The sequence below is a fragment of the Colletotrichum paranaense genome (assembly GCF_030867605.1).
Source record: "Colletotrichum paranaense strain IMI 384185 chromosome Unknown Scaffold_1.1, whole genome shotgun sequence".
NCBI lineage: Eukaryota > Fungi > Ascomycota > Sordariomycetes > Glomerellales > Glomerellaceae > Colletotrichum > Colletotrichum paranaense.
In genome coordinates this window covers 2,869,622-2,887,638 of record NW_026848959.1, presented here as the reverse complement: position 1 = coordinate 2,887,638, position 18,017 = coordinate 2,869,622, and the positions used below count along the sequence as shown (strand labels likewise).

The window sequence follows — 18,017 nt, the reverse complement described above, 5'->3', positions numbered from 1 at the left end:
AGGGAACAACACAGGCAACGCTGCACACAAAAGCGCAAGAGAAGGGAAAAACGGACCCTCCCCTGTTGCAACCGAAACGTCAGAATAGCCTCGGGGCCCCCTCGTCAAAGCGCCTCTAACAGAAGTCGTCTCAACTCCGCCCACCACCTGTCGCACCTGGCCCTGCCGTCTGATCAGTCTCGCCTCTCGGATCGGACTGATACAGCTCCCTCCAACTGCGAAACCCCTCCAACGTCTGATCTACCGAATCGTCCAGTCCACCATCGTCAAACCCCTTGTCCCGTCCTCGACAGTCGACAGTTCGCCCCCCCGCCACCAAATCGCCCTTTTTTCACAATTCACATTGCTGCGCGGGACGAACACTAACACTGGCACCCTGTTCAACGGCTATTGACGAGGTTTCATGGACACCTGACATCCGAAAGATTAGTCCCGACATCATCACCCACCCCTCCATCCAATCCTGCACCAAACCGCACCATCGTCAAGCCCCCTCCACCACTTTTCGTCGCCGGATCCAAGTCTATCCATCCGACAGCACCAGGCTCCCCCGTTCATCCCGGGCATTTCTCTTTGCCAAAGAACCGATTCCCGCCCTGTGCAACCCCGGTCAATCGAACCTCACGCGGTGCCAAGTCCACAGACGCCATCGCTCGAACTTCGACTGCCGTCCCGACTCGCCTCATCTCTTTATGACTTTCCCCCCACCCGCCGAAAGCTTCGTCTCGTCTTCCTCCACCTCTTCTCCTTCACCCTCATTTCTCTCTTCTTCTTCTTCGTTGAGTCTCGCTTAGGTCGAAGAGTCAAGAGTCAATTCCCGAGCCCTTGCGACCAACGAGATTCCTTCCTTTCCTTCGCTGCTGGCTCAGATCATTCTTTTTAACCTTTCCAACTTTGCTTGGCTGGAGTCTTTTATTTTCGCTTCTTTTGCTCGTCGACTGCACCACTTTAGGTATTATAAGAGACGTTTTTAATACGGGGACTGAGAAGTAAAGAGATTGGAACCAACAGACTTTGGCATCGATAGGAACGTGGTTATTGGATTTGCTGGGATTATTTGCTACACCATCGCCCGACGCCCACACGAGCCGCTACCGATACACCCAAGGCCCGACCCCAACCGCCAACTCGTCGGTACTGTCGCAGGTCGACACCCTAATACAGCTACGAATAGGAGGGCAATCGAAATCGAAGCAAAATGGCGGGTGACCTGACCTTCGGGGTTCTGGTCAAGAAGCAGTTTACTGCTCAGAAGTTGGCCTTCCACTTCCTCTTCTGGACCTTTCACTTTGGCATTTTCGCCTATGGATGGTAAGCCTCCATTCGCACGACGTATTCTGTCGACAACTAGACACTAACCCCTATCTAGGTGGAAGCAGGCAATGGACGCGAGGCTGGCTGGTCTGAACACTTTGCAGTACTCGGTCTGGATTTCGAGAGGTGCTGGTTTGGTCCTTAGTGTCGATGGAATGCTTATCCTACTCCCGGTCTGCCGAACGGTCATGCGATGGATTCGACCTAAGCTTCGCTTCCTGCCTCTCGACGAGAACCTCTGGCTGCACAGACAATTGGCGTATTCCATGCTTGGTTTTACCATCTTGCACACCTCTGCGCATTACATCAAGTAGGTTCTAAACTCATACGGCACAGTACCCACTTACTGACATGTGCGCAGCTTCTTCAACGTCGAGAGAACTCAGATTCGTCCCGTCACGGCTATCCAGATTCACTACGCCCAGGCAGGTGGTGTTACCGGCCATGTCATGCTGCTGTGCATGCTTCTGATGTACACCACTGCACACGCTCGTATTCGCCAGCAGTCATTCGAGACGTTCTGGTACACTCACCACCTCTTCATCCCCTTTTTCTTGGGACTGTACACCCACACCACTGGCTGCTTCGTGCGCGATACCGCCTTGCCGTACTCTCCATTTGCCGGAAAGGATTACTGGGACCACTGCATCGGTTACCTCGGTTGGAGATGGGAGCTTTGGACTGGAGCTTTCTACCTCATGGAGCGTACCTACCGTGAGGTCCGCGCTCGCCGCCGCACCAAGATCACTCGTGTTGTTCGCCACCCTTACGGTTAGTCTTTGCTGTGCCACTCATACTACTCGTGATACTAAATGATTTCCAGACGTCGTTGAGCTGCAGTTCAATAAGCCCTCGTTCAAGTACAAGGCTGGCCAGTGGCTCTTCCTCCAAGTGCCTTCTCTTTCGAACTACCAATGGCACCCCTTCACTATTACCTCTTGCCCGTTCGATCCTTATGTCTCGGTCCACGTTCGCCAGGTCGGTGACTTCACTCGGGCTCTTGGTGACGCTGTTGGTGCTGGTTCCGCACAGGCAAAGCTTTACGATGGCGTTGATCCCATGGGCATGTACGAGGTTGCTCTTCAGAACGGCCAGCAGATGCCTGATCTCCGCATTGATGGCCCGTACGGTGCTCCCGCCGAAGACGTTTTCGAAAACGAAATCGCTGTGCTCATCGGCACTGGTATTGGCGTTACTCCCTGGGCCTCCATTCTCAAGAACATCTGGCATTTGCGCAACAGCCCGAACCCGCCAACCCGTCTTCGCCGTGTCGAGTTCATTTGGGTCTGCAAGGACACCGGCTCTTTCGAGTGGTTCCAGACCCTACTGTCGTCACTTGAAGAGCAGTCCAATGAGGCAGCTCGCGTTCCTGGCAGCTCTGGCGTTGAGTTCCTGAAGATTCACACCTATCTTACTCAGAAGCTGGACATGGATACCACCCAGAACATTGTGCTCAACTCGGTTGGATCAGACCACGACCCTCTGACTGAGCTCAAGTCCCGCACGAACTTTGGTCGACCCAACTTCTCCAAGCTTTTCACAACCATGCGTGATGGCATTCTGGACAGAACATACCTCAACGGCTTGGAAGGCAGTATGCGCACGACTGTCGGTGTCTACTTCTGCGGTCCCTCAGTAGCTGGTAAGTATCATACTCTCATCTCTCTCAATACTCTTGCTAACGAATCATGTAGCTCGCGATATCAAGCAGGCTTGCAAGGATGCCGACGTCCGCGAAGTCAACTTCCGATTCTGGAAGGAGCACTTCTAAGCTCGGAGATGGCTGAGATAATGAAAAGTAAAAGTCAAAAAACGAGGAGCCTTGGCGAAAGCCTCGAGTTCTGTACGTGGAGGAGAGTCTCATACCAGGAGACGACGACATCTACAGCTACCAGAAGCTTCTCAGCAGTGGTACCGCGGGAAGCAGCGCTCCGAGAGGAGAACTGGCCGAATAACGGCAAGCGGAAAGGCGTTGTCTGGAATGCATTAAGAAACCCCCTCAGCGATGTGCATCATCTCATTACTTTTTGCCGCCATCCGCGCCCTCACCTTATTATTCTTGACGATGGGCGGGGTTGGCAGGCGGTCAATGTTCTCTCATATATATACAAAGTCCATATATCACATTTTTTCAGCTATGGCAACTTGTTCTATTTTCCAGGTTTCAAACTTGTTATCATGATCTAGAAGGAAAAGAAGTGTTCATGTGGCCTAGGGGTAGATAGGATAAGTGATAACGATTTCATTCGATCTTGCACAGCCTCTGCCACTGACTGGTGCGAACCGCTGTCATCAGATGACGTGAACGCCGTTGGCAAGAAAAAGGTGCGATTACTGAGCGGTGACAACGTAGCAGGGGGCATGCTCGCAATGGGACGAGGATACAGATGGCATTAAGTAGCAGGGAAGAGCTAGGACGGAGAGATTCCATTCCAGCGAAGCTTCCCACCGGAGTGCGTCCGGTCCACGACTCGCCTCAGCGTTCACGGTGCCGGCTAAGCCGTACGCCGTCTTGTTGTTGTTGTTGTTGTTGTTGAGCGAGAGTCTAGACTCCTGGAGTCTTCGCTGGGCTGGTGCCGTTGAGTAATATTTGCGTTGATGCATGAGCTTGATCGTGGTCTGTGTGATCAAGTGAGAACTTGGGTCGCCCTCTCTGATGATCGAGTGGAGATGGGTAATGGGTAGGGGACTCGACCCAAGGGGGGGGGGGGGAAGAGAAGCTTGGGAGGGACGGAGGGACGGCAGCTTACCTTTTCCTGTGTTGTGGTAGGTGTGGTACGTGCAGGGCTTGGTGTGGACGGTTGTGGTTGCATTTCAAACCGTTGATGTTTTGAGTTTTTTTCTTTTCCCCTTTGGACTGCTGGTGAGTGGTTGCGTGGCTTTGTTGTGGGACTGGACGACTGGCTACCTAGTGGAAAGTCCGACTTGTTATCGGTAGTAGTGTATAATTTGTTGTGTATGTATGTGTGACGGTGGTGTGGTATCGCAAAAGGTTCGAATGGTTGGGCTGCTGCCCTAATCTTGGGATGGATACGAGTGAAGTTCAATTGTACTTGGGCTGCTTTCGTCGCCTTTGGTCGTATGTTACGTCCCCCATGAGGTCACTTGCGTTGTAGTCAGCTCCTGGTAGAGCGGAAATAGGGGGCTCACGAGAAGGTTTGGGAAATCTGGGGACGGCGGCTATGACGGGTTGAGATAGGATGTGACGGCACACTTTTGGTTGACGTTGACGTGTTTTCTCGACTGAAGCTCAGTCGTGGGCCGATGGGGTCGCCACCGGAAGGAGGTGGAGGGTTCGAGTGAGTCGCGTGGAAGGTTGGGTGCAGAGACTTAGCTGTGAGTTGAGGCGGGCGAGGTAGGCAGCGGAAGATGAGATGGATAGGATTAGAACTATTGCTGCCGCGAGTCGTTCGGGAGGATACGGTGGGGCGAGCGGACGGACGGGCGGAAGGACCGGGTGGAAGTGAGGGTTATACGGATCGTGTCCGGGTCTAGGTGGAGTTCGGACGGGCTCCGTGTCGCTAGCCGTGTCCCTTACTTGTTCCTTTCCACTTCTGGTTTTTTGTTTGTTACTTTCTTCCTTTGCCGTGCTGTTGAGTAGTCAACACCTCTTGAGTGAGAAGGCTCAGGATAAATAAATGGCCTTCAGAGTTCGCACTTGAGAGATACGGGTGGTTTCTATCATCCCATCGGCACAGAGTAGGTAGGCAGGAGGGCTCGTGCTAGTGCTCGTGCTCTCGAGGTGTCTTCTTGGGACGGATGGATTTAGATCATGTAACCGTGCGAAGTCTTTTAGTCTTGCAATGTGGTTATGGAGAAAATTCCGTCCCAACATCGTGAGAAATTTGTTCGAAACAGCTTACGTGGTTGCGTTGGTTGGTATTTTTAGCCATTTTCCCGCTTTCATCTGGGATGGTCTGGTCTGCCTCGGCCAGGGGAGTAGCTTGCCCGATGATGAAATGAAGACTGAGTCTTGTTAAAATTTAGCGAAGGACGTAGACCGATACTTAATTTGCGTTTGCGGGAGATTGGGGCCGTGTATGATGGTACGGACGACGCTTCGGGAGTGAGGTTATTATGCCTCCTGGCTGTGATTATGGTAAAATAGGTTAATTCGATGGGGTTGTGTTTACAGCTCCGTGGGCGTAAAGGTGATGACACCTACATTTGGACGACAATGAAATTGAGGCAAAGCTTATTTTAAGAAAATGATATACCTTCTGGGAGATGGTAGGACTTCTTTGAGGAAGAAAGTTGTCTTGGTGTTCCATGTGCTTGTCTAAAGGCGGTCCTCCCAATTGACTTATGAGCCCTGGCGGCGAAATCCATAGCCTGGGCCGTATAGATCGTTTTGACTCCTGGACACAAAGACTTGATTCAAACGTAGAAATCATGAGGAGAGAGGGGAGAGAAAAGGAAGGGGGGGTGGTTAGTCACACCGAATGTTCCATGGGTTTTGACGAGGCTTCTTCTACCATGAAGCTCACTTTCGTAAATCTTGCCGTGCCGATTGCCTCAACGCACAAGGGTAGACGACAATAATATGGCTTGGACCAAGTTGTTTCGTCTCTACAAAGGATCCATTGAGGTAAACAAGAACAAAGTGATTGGTAGCCTGACTGCTGAAGACTCTTCAGAGCCATATAGAGTCTTCTCTCTGATGTGACCCTGTCCTCAACATGAGGCCTATACGTTTTCCAATGTCTTCAAAGTAGTAAGGTGGAAGGGAGTAAGGCGACCGAGCTCAAGGTGTCCTGCCACCCCAGAAAGACTCCTTGTTTGGGGAGGAAGACTGAAGTCCAACGATGACTTTGGAATCTCAGGCTCTCAAGAGCCATATAGAGACTTGTCTTCTGCCGTGTCCTATCGCTCAAGCCAGACTATAACCTTTCTGATCTGCCTCGACGCACAAGTCTGGGAAGAGTTATGCCAACTCGGCTAAGGTCAAAAAGGCCATTCTGACTTCTTAAACGTACTATGGAATGAGGGGAGTAAGAATAAGAAATATCGATGGGATGAGTGCCAAGTGTTCTTGAAAGTTCGAAAAGAGTCAGTGATGGAGAGGCCCACGTTGGTCATACTCAACTCCCGAAACGGGGACGGTGGGAGCAGCGGATGCTGGTGGACGTCGTGCGAATGAGCCAAGTGGATTAGATAGAGTATGTCTAAGTCTTTGTCTCTTTTGCATCGTTCGACTTCCTCTCGCACGTATCCATGTCGTCGATGTGTGGGATAGAGACTGGAGTTAGTAAACAGGGTATTGCATGCTGCCTTGGAATAGGTTAGATGGCTAAGGTTGAGAGGTAAGATATAAGGGCCGACGGCAACTAACCACATACAGAATGAAGCCCCGAAAGACGAGCATTGACGCCTAGAACCAACTAGTGGTGCGGCCAGGCTAGAATTCCTGATTAAGACTGTTATGAGCCCACTTATGGTAATTAGTGATACATCTCTATCCTGGGGACTATAGCGAACACTTGCAATAGCAAGCTCTGTTTAAACGTACCTGGATTCGATAAATTCGAGTCGAACGAAGCAGAACATTTCGGAGTAATAAAGTACAACCGAGATGGGCTCGTGGTAGCTCAGCCACCGGCTCCTGTCGGAGGTCCCAATTCGAACCAGCAGGCACCGAGGCAGCCTTGGCACCATCGATAAAGATACAAGCATCAATCAACGCCCATGCTACGTACCCTTACTTGGGCCGTGAATGTTCGTGGGGAATACGTTCGAGCCGAAGCGAAGTGACGCAAATAAGACTATAAAAGTTCTTTACCAAGCGGCTCTTATCAGGTCGCAATCATCCGTAACGAATACTTTTATACTAACTAATTACTTTTAACGACTTCCGTCCCTGTGAACGTATGAAACTGTGTCCTCAAAATACGCCCATGTCTAAAGAATCACATCGCGTTTTCTATATACAAGAGGGTGAGGAGACGAACTTGTTATAAGAAGAAGAGGCCGTCACCTTAACTAGCAACACGACGAACTGCGCCATGTTTATCACGGCCGGCAAGGTTTCCGAATCCAGGTAGCACGTTCGAGCCAAAGCAAAGTCAAGTAAACAAGGTAGCAAGCGTCCTTAAGCAGCCTTGGTAAGTACCCCTCGTTAAAGTCGTGGTTGTCAGTAACGAATACGTTCGAGCCAAAGCGTGGCAAAGCGAACGAGATGATGAGTGTCCTTAGACAGCTTTGATAACTGAAAGAGACGTTTGAGGTTAGCACCTTTGTCCCCTGGTCTCTTACCTTTGATGTCCTCTGAGACTGGCTCTACTTACAACCATTGCAAGTGGTCGCATGGGTTCCTGTCGTTATCATCTCTGAAGTGAATTGAACGTGTTTTATAGCTGGGTAAACGATTGCTATCAGCCATCTTATGAGTTGTAGATACTCGCTAGTCTCATCCCCTCACTAGCGACATTGGATGTCTTCCATCCAGCCTCTCGTCTAAAGCTTCCTCGCAAGACACCTCAACCTCACATAGCTAATCATCTCCCCATCCCCCGGAATCTTACAAACATGTCTCAACACCTCCACAATCTCCTTCACAGTCTCCTCCCTCTGTCCGCCCTCCTCCGGCACCGCATCCAACAGCTCCTTGCCCATCAACCTTACCCACCCTTCCACGCCGCCCTTATCAGCCGTCGTCGGCCTCCACTCCCGCTCAACTTTCAACACCTCCCACCCGCCGACCTCCTTCTCGAGCACCGTCTTCAACCACTCTTCGTCCGGAAAGAACCAGGGGTCTACGGCGACGGCCTTCTCCATGCCCACGCGCCGCGCGACGGCCATGACGATGGCGGTGCGCATCTCGGCTACGTTGCCCAGCCCGCCCATTTCGAGGGCGAAGGTAGCGCCTGGGAGGAGAGCGTCGCGGATGGCGGTGAAGACGGGGATGTGGGAGCCTGGGGGGCGGAGGATCCAGTGGAGGGCTGCGTTGGAGAAGGCTTTTGTGAAGGTTGGGGTGTGTAGGGTTGGTGTTGAGGAGGTTGTGATTCTTGTTGCGTCGAGGACTGTATGGGTAATATGTTAGTCAACGTTCGAGCTGCTCCAGTATGTCTTGGCAGTATGATGAAGAGAGGAGGGAGTAAGCAGAGCTGTACCTTCGAATTCGCAGTTTGAGAGGCCAGCTGCTGACACGGCGTTTTTGGCGGCGGAGATCATGCCTGGGGAGGCGTCGATGCCGTGGAGGGAGCCTTTTCCTTGGGAGAGGACCTTACCGAACTCGACGTCGAGGACGCCGTCTATTTGATCATCAGTCTGATGTTCCATTACGCGGCCGTACTGGCATTGGGTCCGATGGATGGACGTCAAGTGGAAGGGACTTACCACCGCACCCGACGTCAAGGATGACATCGTCCTTTTGCACGTCGAGCCACTGCACCACCTTGGTCGCCAGCTTGGGGACGAAGGAAGCGGAGTGCTGGTAGGCCTGAACGTTTACGTTAGTCTCAGATCGATTGAGGACGGTATGCTTGAGGCATTGATGGTGAGCAGGTAAGGGTTACCTCGGATGACCATTTATCCTCTTTTTGTTCAGCCATCGTTGATTTGAAAGACCGGTGTTGATGAGCTCCCCAAAAGCGTGTGTGCCTGAGATGAAATTGGTATCTGCGAGAGTGAGAAATGCTGGTTTATATAACTTTCGATGTCTATATCGACTTACACGCAATCTGAAGTTTAAGTGGGATGAGTGAAGTTGGGAGGATGCGACGACCGTCCGAGATCGGACCTGCTCGACGGCCGCACACTGCCCCGCATCTCCCTCCTACGACTAACCTTCACGGCACGGGGATCCGACGTTCAAAATTGCAGCTCACAAACATGACATGGAATTATATCCGGAATCCAATTCGGGGGCTCATGACTGGGTTCTATCCAATGATCTGATTTACATTATACGTCGGTTGCGAAACCGGCGTAGGAAAATGACTTATTCTTCTTGTCTTTAATTCACACAATCATTAGCTACGATGATTTGTCTGCCTCATCACATTGGCTCCAATCTCACAAACTTAGTCAATGTCCAACAGCTTGTACTTTTCATCGCCCAAAGCATCCTCCACCCTCTGCATCAGTGACAGCACCTTCTCCTCCTCCAACCTCCTTCCTACAACCTGAACGCCGACGGGCAGGCCGTGCATGTCCTTGGCATCGTACAGCTTATACGCTCCGTACGCCACGCCATTGAGCTTCTTAATGTTGAAGTCCGCGGGAAGCTGATCCAGGTCCTTGTCCACATGTGTCACGGGGAGAACGCCGGCGGTGTAGTCGAGCTAGATAGTTAATTAGCCACTCACAATCCCCCACAAAGATGGAAAAGGAGTCACACAAACTCACCAGGTTGAAGAGGAACGTGTACCCGCAGCTACTACACGCATCCTTCATCCCGTCATGAGGCACAGCAGGCGTAGCATTAGGCGGCGTGATCAAAAAGTCCACATCCGCCTTGTTCCACCACTCGAACCACTGATTCCGGTACGCCTCCCGCCGCGCGACGAGCTTCCAGTTCTCAAACGCCGACTGCGGCCGCCAGTCCCGGACGAGGCCCGCCCAGACGTCGTCGCGGCGGACGTACTTCACCCAGAGGTAGTAGAGATACCGCAAGGGACTGGCGAGGTTCATCAGGAACTTCATCTGCGCAGCGCCCGGGTCGTTCCACTCCCCCGTGCGGAAGAAGGTGCTGAACATCTGGCACCCGTCGGCGTTGAGCGCGAGGGCGGCGATCTTAAGACCCTCGTAGGGTGAGGGCGGGCTAATCTCGACGATCTCGTGGCCCTGCTTGCGTAGCGCATTCTCCACCATCTCCAGCGCGCGCCGGCATGCCGGGCTGGGGTCGACGACGCCGTCGGTGCGCATTACGCCGACGCGGAGCTTCTTCTTGTCGGACAGCCACGTCATTTCCGTCTCGGAACGCCACGCCAGCGGGTGAACGCTGTAGTCGTACTCCCACGGCTTCATCCCCACCACAACGCGCGTGAAATACCGCAGGTCGTCGAGCGTCCTCGTCATGGGGCTGTACACGGACGGCACGCCCTCCTGGCCCGGCATGCTCGTGCAGAAGCCCAGCTTCGGCCACCGGCCCGTGGAGCAGCGGAGGCTGTAGCACCCCGAAAAGTGCGCCGGCGCCCTCACGCTGCCCGCGACGTCGCTGCCGATGCCGATGCGTCCGCCCATGGCGAGGAGCGCGGACTCGCCGCCCGTGGAGCCGCCGGGTGAGTAGCGGCTATTGTGCGGGTTCGTGCAGCGGCCCCAGACGTCGTTTGTGGACTCGAAGCTGAGAAGGGTGATGGGCAGGTTGGTCTTCACGTAGGGGACGGCGCCGGCGTCCTTGAGGAGGCGGACGACGGGCCCGTCGGCGGCCGTCTTGTTGCCCACGAAGCTGCTGAAGCCGACGGTGGTGTCGTAGCCGCCGACGACGATTGTGTCTTTGAGGCTGACGGGGATGCCGGCCAGCGGGCCCTTGAGGTTGACGGAGCCGTCGGCCACCCACTTCTCGGCGGACTCGAGCATGACCTCGGTGAGGCAGTTTGTGCGCTCGTGGGCCTTTAAGGCTACTTTACCGTAGGTTTTGAGAATGTCGATGGGCTGGAGGACGGTCTTGTGGACATCTTGGACGAGTTCCTCGATGGGTTTGTCCAGGATCTGGCGGTCTTGTTGTGAAAAGGGGCCTTTGTAGGCCGTGAGGCGGCGGATTCTGTCCGCGCGTTCGGATTGCTTGAAGTTGCTGTTTTCTTGGTGTTAGTTGAACCTCGGGGGTTTTGCGGTTATAGGCACGGGTGGGATGACAGACCAGTCACGACGGTGTTGGAGATAGTCGAATGGATAGACCATCTTGTATGTGTGTAGCGTACTTAGTACTAGGTATGTGTTGCAAGGTTGTGACTACGACTATGAGAGAAAGGTGAGGCTGGCTTTAACTCTATGAAACCCCACAATGTCGAGTGAGAAGAGTGTGAAGGTTTGTTGAAAGACGATGGATGCAAGATGAGAGCTTGGGACTTATCAAGGGAGAGGAGAGAAAGAGAAGAGCCCGGCGTTGGGGTCAAGGTACTTACACGCTCGGTCACGGGTAGCCGGCGGAGTCGCGGGGAAGCCCCGCTCCCCTTATCGGCCGCTGGGGTAAAAGGGCGTAAGGCGCGCTGTACAGACTCTAGAGCCTACTAAGGGTAGGGCACCTTAAGGTGAGGAGAGGTACCTCGCCTGCCACCTTATCTTTGGCCCGCTGATATCCGCCTGAAACTTCCCTGCTGGGAAAGTGAACGCGTCGGTGAGCCGGTGGACCACAACCAACAACACCAGGGCCTCCCCGCATGTTGGGTCCAAGGTGAGCTGAGACGCAGTCCAGCTGCGGTTGCATGTTTCATTATCAAATCGATTCCTCTTCCGTGGGTTCGTGGTATTTAGAGGTCCATGTGTCCCACGGGTTTCCGCAGGTATGTAAAAGAGTGGTGGTGCTTGTGGCTTACCCCGGGATTTACGCCATGACTGTCAGGTCATTTAAGGCAAGCGTGCCTGGTATTAGTGGCATGAGCTACGTTGAATGTAAGATGAATTCATCTCAGGTGCGAAAGAAGAACTTTCCATGATCAATTTTTGTTCCCGAATGTCCAGATGCCGCTGCTAAATGTACTTCTGCTAACTCCAAGACCGCCGCTTTACAAAACCGGTCTTCTCTCGTTCCTGTAGTGATCCGCAATCAAGAATGCCAACTCGAGCGCCTGCTTCTCATTGAGTCTCGGGTCGCAGAAACTCGTGTAGTTGGTCGACAAATCATCCTCGTCCAGCCCTTCGCTACCACCCAGACATTCCGTCACGGCATCACCAGTGAGCTCGAGGTGGACGCCACCGAGGTAACTCTTCTGCTCCTTGTGGATGCGCAGCGTCTCCTGCAGCTCCTCAAAGATGTCGCGGAAGCGCCGCGTCTTGATGCCGCCGCCCGTCGAGACCGTGTTGCCGTGCATGGGGTCACACTGCCAGACCACGCAGCGGTGGTACTCGCTGTCCTCGACGGCGCGGATGTGCGCCGGCAGCAGCGAGCGCACTTTCGAGGCGCCGTACCGCGTGATGAGGGTGATCTTGCCGGGCTCCTTGTCCGGGTTGAGGGCGCGCAGCAGGGCGAGGAGGTCGTCCACGGGCGTGGTGGGTCCGACTTTGATGCCGATCGGGTTGGCGATGCCGCGGAAGAACTCGACGTGGGCGCCGTCGATCTGCCGGGTGCGGTCGCCGATCCAGAGGAAATGGGCCGAGGTGTCGTAGTACTCCTTCTTAGTCTCGGTGGGGCCGCTGCTGCTGTCGTTCCGGGGGCCGTTGCCGTTTGCTGTGGGACGCGGGACGGGCGTCTCCAGGAGGCGGGTCAGCGGCTGCTCGTACTCGAGGAGGAGGCCCTCGTGGCTGGTGAAGAGGTCGACCGTGTCCAGCTTGTCGCTTCGGTCGGCGCCGATGGTGTGGAGGAAGCGGAGCATGTCTGTGAGGGAGAGGACGGCCTCGGAGTACTTCCTCTTGAGCTCCGGGTCCCGGACATGGCCCAGGCCCCAGTCCAGTGGCTTGTGGAGATCGGCGATGCCTGATGAGAGGCATGCTCTGATGTAGTTGAGGGTTGCCGAAGAATACTGGTAGGCCCTTTGGTGTTGGTTAGCTCTGGTGGTGACACATGATTTGTCTTCATTGCATGACTCACTTCACGAGTCTTTGCGGGTCAATTTCACGCTCATCAACGTGGAAGCCGTTGAGAATGTCACCGCGGAATGAAGGCATCTCCACACCGTCAACCATTTCTGTAGGGCTCGATCTGGGCTTGGCATACTGGCCAGCCATACGGCCAATGCGCACCACGCGCTTGTCGGCACCCCAAACGAGAACCAGACTCATCTGCAGCAGCAGCTTGATCTTTGACTCGATTGCATTGGGCTCGCAGTAGTCGAACAGCTCCGCGCAGTCACCGCCCTGGAGCAGGAAAGCCTCGCCGAGTGCCACATCACGAAGGTGCTGTTTGAGTGCGACAATCTCCTTTGGGTGGACAATGGGGGGTAGCCGTCCCAATTCTTTGACGGAATTTTTCAAGCCGGCTTCGTCTGGGTAGGCGGGAGCCTGCTTGATGGGCTTTGAGCGCCAGGAGTCGGGCGACCATTCTGCGGAGGAAGACATGGTGTGATGTGTTGTGTCGGTGACTGTGTTGGTGACTCAAGATGGAGTTGTGGACAGTCAAGTGGTGCCGGGCTGGTTTGTCGCCAAAACTGACGTAGAGGGAAGCTGGAGAAAGAGTAGGTAAGTCAACTTGGGGAAGAATTCGCACCGGCTTTCAAAATGATTCAACTTGAAAGTCATGACAAGAGGGCAAGAGTCCTGGCATATGTACCTTGGTGAGTCAACAGCAAACTGGATGACTGGTTCAAAGGCGCATGGTACAGTAAGTGATCGAATCTGGATACTCCGCTGTACCTACCTTACTAGGAAGTGAATTGGACCGGTGAGTGGGATGAATGCGAGCAGAAAAATCCTTAATAACGGGCAAGGGCCTGTTCACCTGCAACGGTGTGCTTGCTTTGCTTGAAATTGACCAATGGAAACGAGAGGGACGGAACCGAAGAGAGCAAAGCAAATTCAGGAACCAGACCATCCGTCAAACCCTGCGTGTTTGTGTGTCGAGTTTGTGGTGTGCGTCGCCGTCTGGTGCTAAACCTGAGAAATAAAGTTGTACATTGTCCTCCTCCAGGGCAACGCTATGCCGAGGCGTACCGACCTACCTCGAACGCTCACCATCGGTGTAAGCGGCACGCCGCACACCTCCCCTCATCTGCGGAAAGGTGTCGGAAGGTAAGGTACGTACTATAAGGTAGCTCCCCCTCCCCGCCCCCACCTAAACCTGCCCCACCACAAATTCGATTCCAACGGGAAAGAGCTGTCTCTGCGCTGCGTGGTGCTCGACTGTCCACACAACGTCACAGCTCTTCAACCACACGATCATAGTCTCGCCCCTCGAATCCTGACCCAAAGGCCCCCGAATCGACCGAACATCCAATCGCCGGTATAATCCCTTGCACAAAATGTCTGAGAAGCAGCCCCCCACCGTCGTCGAGGGTGCCACCGCCGGCGATGTCGAGGAGGAGGTCCAGCCCGCAAAGTCAGCCGAGGACCGCAAGGCGGCGTCCGCCCTCGCCAGCCTCGATGCCGGCGGCGACGATTCGGGAAGCGGCCAGGTCGATGTCGATGCCGCCCAGAAGGCGATCAAGGGTCTTGGTGGCGCCACCGCTGCCAAGAAGGAGGTGAAGAACGTTAAGGTCGATGCCGCCGATGTTGCCCTGCTGGTTAGTCAACCTACCCACCTGATACGCGCGATGGAAGACGGTCGAGAGAGGGGAGCCCCCATCATGAGAGGATGTTGAGACTTGACGAAAGTTGGGAATGAGACAAAGGGATACAAGCTGACAAGGACATAGGTTGACGAATTGGAGCTCACCAAGCCCAAGGCGACGGAGCTGCTCAAGGCCAACGACGGAGACGCTGTCAAGGCGATGAAAGCGTACTTGCGCTCATGAATGATCGAGGCGGCCGACGGCTGGCATGGTTATAGACTTCGGAGTAAAAGTTTTAGGTTATGTTTGTTGAGGCCCAGGATTACACATTTTATTCAATGGTTCGTCTCTGTCCGCTTTTCGGCACAATTCCCTACCACGGCAAGGCTAACTTTTATGGTCTTTAGATCAGATGACCAAAGTCTCGAGCTTCAAATAGAATTGGACGCCCTTCCTCTCAAGTGGACTGCATGGGACATCCCTCGTTTCTACCAAGACTGCGTGCTCAGCGTGATTCGATTTGAACCAGACTACGCCCTTGACGGCTTTAACACCTCGATGAACGTCGGCTTCTTGCCGTCACTGACATTGATACACAAAGCTGAACCATGAACAGCATTCACATTGACTCACTGATGACACGAAATCTAGTCTCCCCTCGTCCTGGGCATGATATCCTCCATCTTGACGCACTTCGGCTCCCACAAATCCGTCTCATCGCCCATCCATATCGGACTCCGCCCCGGCATCCCACGCCCAGGCGGCCCGGTATGGTTCCCACCGTACCCAGGTCCCCGACCCCGATACGGCGGCGGCGGCGGCCGACCATATCCAGGCTCCGTCCCGTTCCCTGATCCACCCTCCGGCGGTGGCCTCGGTCTCCTGCCACCCCACATGGACCTCAACAACGGCCACATGGGGATATAGCACCGCTCATCCCACCCGCACACATCCCGACACCGGATGAACTCCCCTTCCCAACCGACCCACGCCCGGAGTCGCCTCACCCCATCCGCCCACTCGCCGCTCGCAGCCTTCAGCTCCGACGTCTCGACTCGCTCGAGATCATACCACGCCCTCTCGATACCGAAACCAACTTCAAGCAACACCCCGCAGATCCCACCCATGACCTCCCCCACGGCGCCCCTCAGATCCCGCTCCCTCACGCTCAGCGGTAGATCAACCATCAACCTCGTATACCGGTACCGACACCGCGAATACGTCTCCGCAAACAGCGCGCCCTGGACATCCCACGTCTGCCGATCAATCTCGCGCGGATACTCCAGAAACGAGACGAGGAACATGTGGCTCTGCCCACGCAACTTGTATAACCACTCTCTCACCGCCGTCACATTGCTCCAGTCACTGCCATCGCCGCCGAACCTTGCACCCTCCTCCATGACCATCAAATGCCCAGCCGTCCGCTGCACAATCTCCCCCATGGAACTCACCCACTCCATCCCACTACACCCCCCCTCGCCCACAAGCGCGTCCCTCAACATCACCTCCGTCTCCCACCTCATCCCCGCCGCCGCCTCCGCCGTCACATTCTCCAAATGATGCATCCTCCTCCGCCTCCCAAGCTTCGCCAACGCCTCACTCCGGTTGCCAACACTCTTTCTATCACTCCAATACCCTTCCGCAGTAAGATTCAACCTCGCCCGTTCCTCCTCCGCAACGGACCCCCAGAACCGATCCGCGTACCAGCTCGTGATCCCGCACCCCAGCACCCGCGCCCGCGTCTCCCCTTTACCCTGTCCGAGGCCGTTGGACCCGTAGTGCCACGTCGCCGAGGCGAACCATCCCCACCCTTGCGTCTGCAGGAACGGCTCCCGCTCGGCGGGACCCATGATCCCGCGCCAGTTGGGCGGCATCGGTGGACGGGAAGGGCTCACGGGGCGGTCTGTTAGTGTAGGCTGCGGCGGGAGCGGGTACACCGACGTCGGGACCCCTTCTTCGCCATGCAACCTCTCACCAGCCTTCTTCACGGATCCCTCAACCTCATCCCTCTCCGTCCTATTCTTCCCATCATCATCGTCGTCCTCCTTCCTCAACTGCGGCGCAGTAACATTTCCCCTCCCAACCAACCTCAAACTCCCACCGCCCCCAAAATCACACCAAATCATCTCGAACCCCGTATTCATCCTCACAACCCCCTCAAACCCCCACCCGGGCCCCCGTAGTCCCTTCTCCAGCAACCAGTCGCAGAGCCCCATGGCCCTCTCGTACTCGGGCTCCAACCCGCGCCACGGACCTCCTCCATTACTCCCCGGGCCGGACACGTTGCCGTAGAGATGCAGCATCTGGGTGTCGAGCTGTCCCAGCCCCATCAGCGCCGCGGACTCACCGTCAAAGTAGAGCGCTTTCACGGGCCGCGTGGTTTGGTACGTGAGCATGAAGCTCTGGCGTGTGCTGCCCATGATGCCATAGGCCATTTCTCTGCAAGGATCCTCCCGTGTCAGCTCGCCGAGCCCAGGTGAAGGAGGTTACTTTCGCCCATCAGACTCTCATCATGACCACACGAACACACTACACATCAACCCACATCACTCAAAATCACCACCGCCATGAGAGTCCACGCACGGACATGGGGAAAAGTGCTGCCGACAAAAAAAGAAAAAAATCTCACATATCAAAAGCAAGCCACTCCGGACTCGGCACATCCTCCTCGTCCATCCGCCCGTGATAAAACAGCGTAAACGCGGGAACCTCCACCGCCGCCATCGTGTGCCCGTTGGGGAACACGGTGTTGCTCCACTGCTGGAGCAGACCGTACGCCGAAGCGAACAGGTGCGGCGCCGGTGACGAGTAGTTCAGTCTGGCATACCATGACGATGGGCCACCGTCATCGCTGCTCTTGGGCGATGAAGAGCCGGGTCCGTCTTGCGATGTCGGATATGATGACGATGATACACCCACGGGTTTCTGTACCTCATCGGCCGCGAAGGCGTCGGCGGCGACGTACTGGGCAGCGAGCAGCGACGCCGTCAAGGCTCGCAGTGACCGCATCTTCTTCAGAGTAGATTCTGTAGAGTGCAAATCGAGATCTATGAGCAATCACAACAAAGAAAAAGAAGCAAAAAAGTCTAGACTATCATCTTCGCCACAATCTAAATGGGTATCAAAGCTCAGAGTCTCATGTGTGTCGGATGGATCTTCCTTATCAATCAGTCAATGCCACCCTCGAGTCAAGTCAAGCATGTGGTCTCTAGGACGTGGGACGTCGGGACTTTGGTTGGCCCAATCAAAAGAACGCGCGGCCAACATGCGTCACCTTGCCAGATACGGACAAGGGTCAGGGGACTTGAGATATCCTCTACTGCAAACAAGCATCACGTCAAGCTTGCCAACGGGAGGGGACTTTAAATCTGAAAGTGAAAGACGAACAATCAAAGAGTCCTT

General features: G+C 54.7%; 10 protein-coding genes across 10 annotated transcripts; 5 read left to right on the top strand and 5 right to left on the bottom strand.

Moving 5' to 3' along the window:
- Positions 1 to 1,198: 1,198 nt before the first annotated feature.
- Positions 1,199 to 3,085, top strand: CPAR01_01022 (ferric reductase like transmembrane component; the record flags this gene model as incomplete). Its single annotated transcript, XM_060485312.1, has 5 exons — positions 1,199 to 1,311; positions 1,370 to 1,624; positions 1,676 to 2,085; positions 2,138 to 2,956; positions 3,009 to 3,085. The coding sequence occupies 5 exons, from the start codon at positions 1,199 to 1,201 to the stop codon at positions 3,083 to 3,085; spliced, it is 1,674 nt and encodes a 557-aa protein (XP_060356169.1).
- An 8-nt stretch (positions 3,086 to 3,093) lies between these two features.
- On the top strand, positions 3,094 to 3,501 carry CPAR01_01021 (uncharacterized protein; the record flags this gene model as incomplete). The annotated part of the gene is made up of 1 exon (XM_060485311.1): positions 3,094 to 3,501. One exon carries the CDS (start codon positions 3,094 to 3,096, stop codon positions 3,499 to 3,501), a length of 408 nt encoding a protein of 135 aa, XP_060356168.1.
- A 4,266-nt stretch (positions 3,502 to 7,767) lies between these two features.
- Positions 7,768 to 8,864, bottom strand: CPAR01_01020 (methyltransferase; the record flags this gene model as incomplete). Its single annotated transcript, XM_060485310.1, has 4 exons — positions 7,768 to 8,333; positions 8,424 to 8,564; positions 8,650 to 8,752; positions 8,829 to 8,864. 4 exons carry the CDS (start codon positions 8,862 to 8,864, stop codon positions 7,768 to 7,770), a joined length of 846 nt encoding a protein of 281 aa, XP_060356167.1.
- Positions 8,865 to 9,335: 471 nt separating this feature from the next.
- Positions 9,336 to 11,154, bottom strand: CPAR01_01019 (amidase; the record flags this gene model as incomplete). Its single annotated transcript, XM_060485309.1, has 3 exons — positions 9,336 to 9,596; positions 9,661 to 11,047; positions 11,114 to 11,154. The coding sequence occupies 3 exons, from the start codon at positions 11,152 to 11,154 to the stop codon at positions 9,336 to 9,338; spliced, it is 1,689 nt and encodes a 562-aa protein (XP_060356166.1).
- An 824-nt stretch (positions 11,155 to 11,978) lies between these two features.
- Positions 11,979 to 13,467, bottom strand: CPAR01_01018 (3-deoxy-7-phosphoheptulonate synthase; the record flags this gene model as incomplete). Its single annotated transcript, XM_060485308.1, has 2 exons — positions 11,979 to 12,942; positions 13,001 to 13,467. 2 exons carry the CDS (start codon positions 13,465 to 13,467, stop codon positions 11,979 to 11,981), a joined length of 1,431 nt encoding a protein of 476 aa, XP_060356165.1.
- Positions 13,468 to 14,366: 899 nt separating this feature from the next.
- On the top strand, positions 14,367 to 15,542 carry CPAR01_01017 (uncharacterized protein; the record flags this gene model as incomplete). Its single annotated transcript, XM_060485307.1, has 4 exons — positions 14,367 to 14,627; positions 14,760 to 14,842; positions 15,023 to 15,179; positions 15,267 to 15,542. 4 exons carry the CDS (start codon positions 14,367 to 14,369, stop codon positions 15,540 to 15,542), a joined length of 777 nt encoding a protein of 258 aa, XP_060356164.1.
- Positions 15,263 to 17,050, bottom strand: CPAR01_01014 (uncharacterized protein; the record flags this gene model as incomplete). The annotated part of the gene is made up of 1 exon (XM_060485304.1): positions 15,263 to 17,050. One exon carries the CDS (start codon positions 17,048 to 17,050, stop codon positions 15,263 to 15,265), a length of 1,788 nt encoding a protein of 595 aa, XP_060356161.1.
- On the top strand, positions 15,579 to 16,175 carry CPAR01_01016 (uncharacterized protein; the record flags this gene model as incomplete). Its single annotated transcript, XM_060485306.1, has 1 exon — positions 15,579 to 16,175. One exon carries the CDS (start codon positions 15,579 to 15,581, stop codon positions 16,173 to 16,175), a length of 597 nt encoding a protein of 198 aa, XP_060356163.1.
- CPAR01_01015 (uncharacterized protein) lies at positions 16,577 to 16,798 on the top strand (the record flags this gene model as incomplete). Its single annotated transcript, XM_060485305.1, has 1 exon — positions 16,577 to 16,798. One exon carries the CDS (start codon positions 16,577 to 16,579, stop codon positions 16,796 to 16,798), a length of 222 nt encoding a protein of 73 aa, XP_060356162.1.
- Positions 17,051 to 17,240: 190 nt separating the features above from the next.
- On the bottom strand, positions 17,241 to 17,624 carry CPAR01_01013 (uncharacterized protein; the record flags this gene model as incomplete). Its single annotated transcript, XM_060485303.1, has 1 exon — positions 17,241 to 17,624. One exon carries the CDS (start codon positions 17,622 to 17,624, stop codon positions 17,241 to 17,243), a length of 384 nt encoding a protein of 127 aa, XP_060356160.1.
- Positions 17,625 to 18,017: the final 393 nt, after the last annotated feature.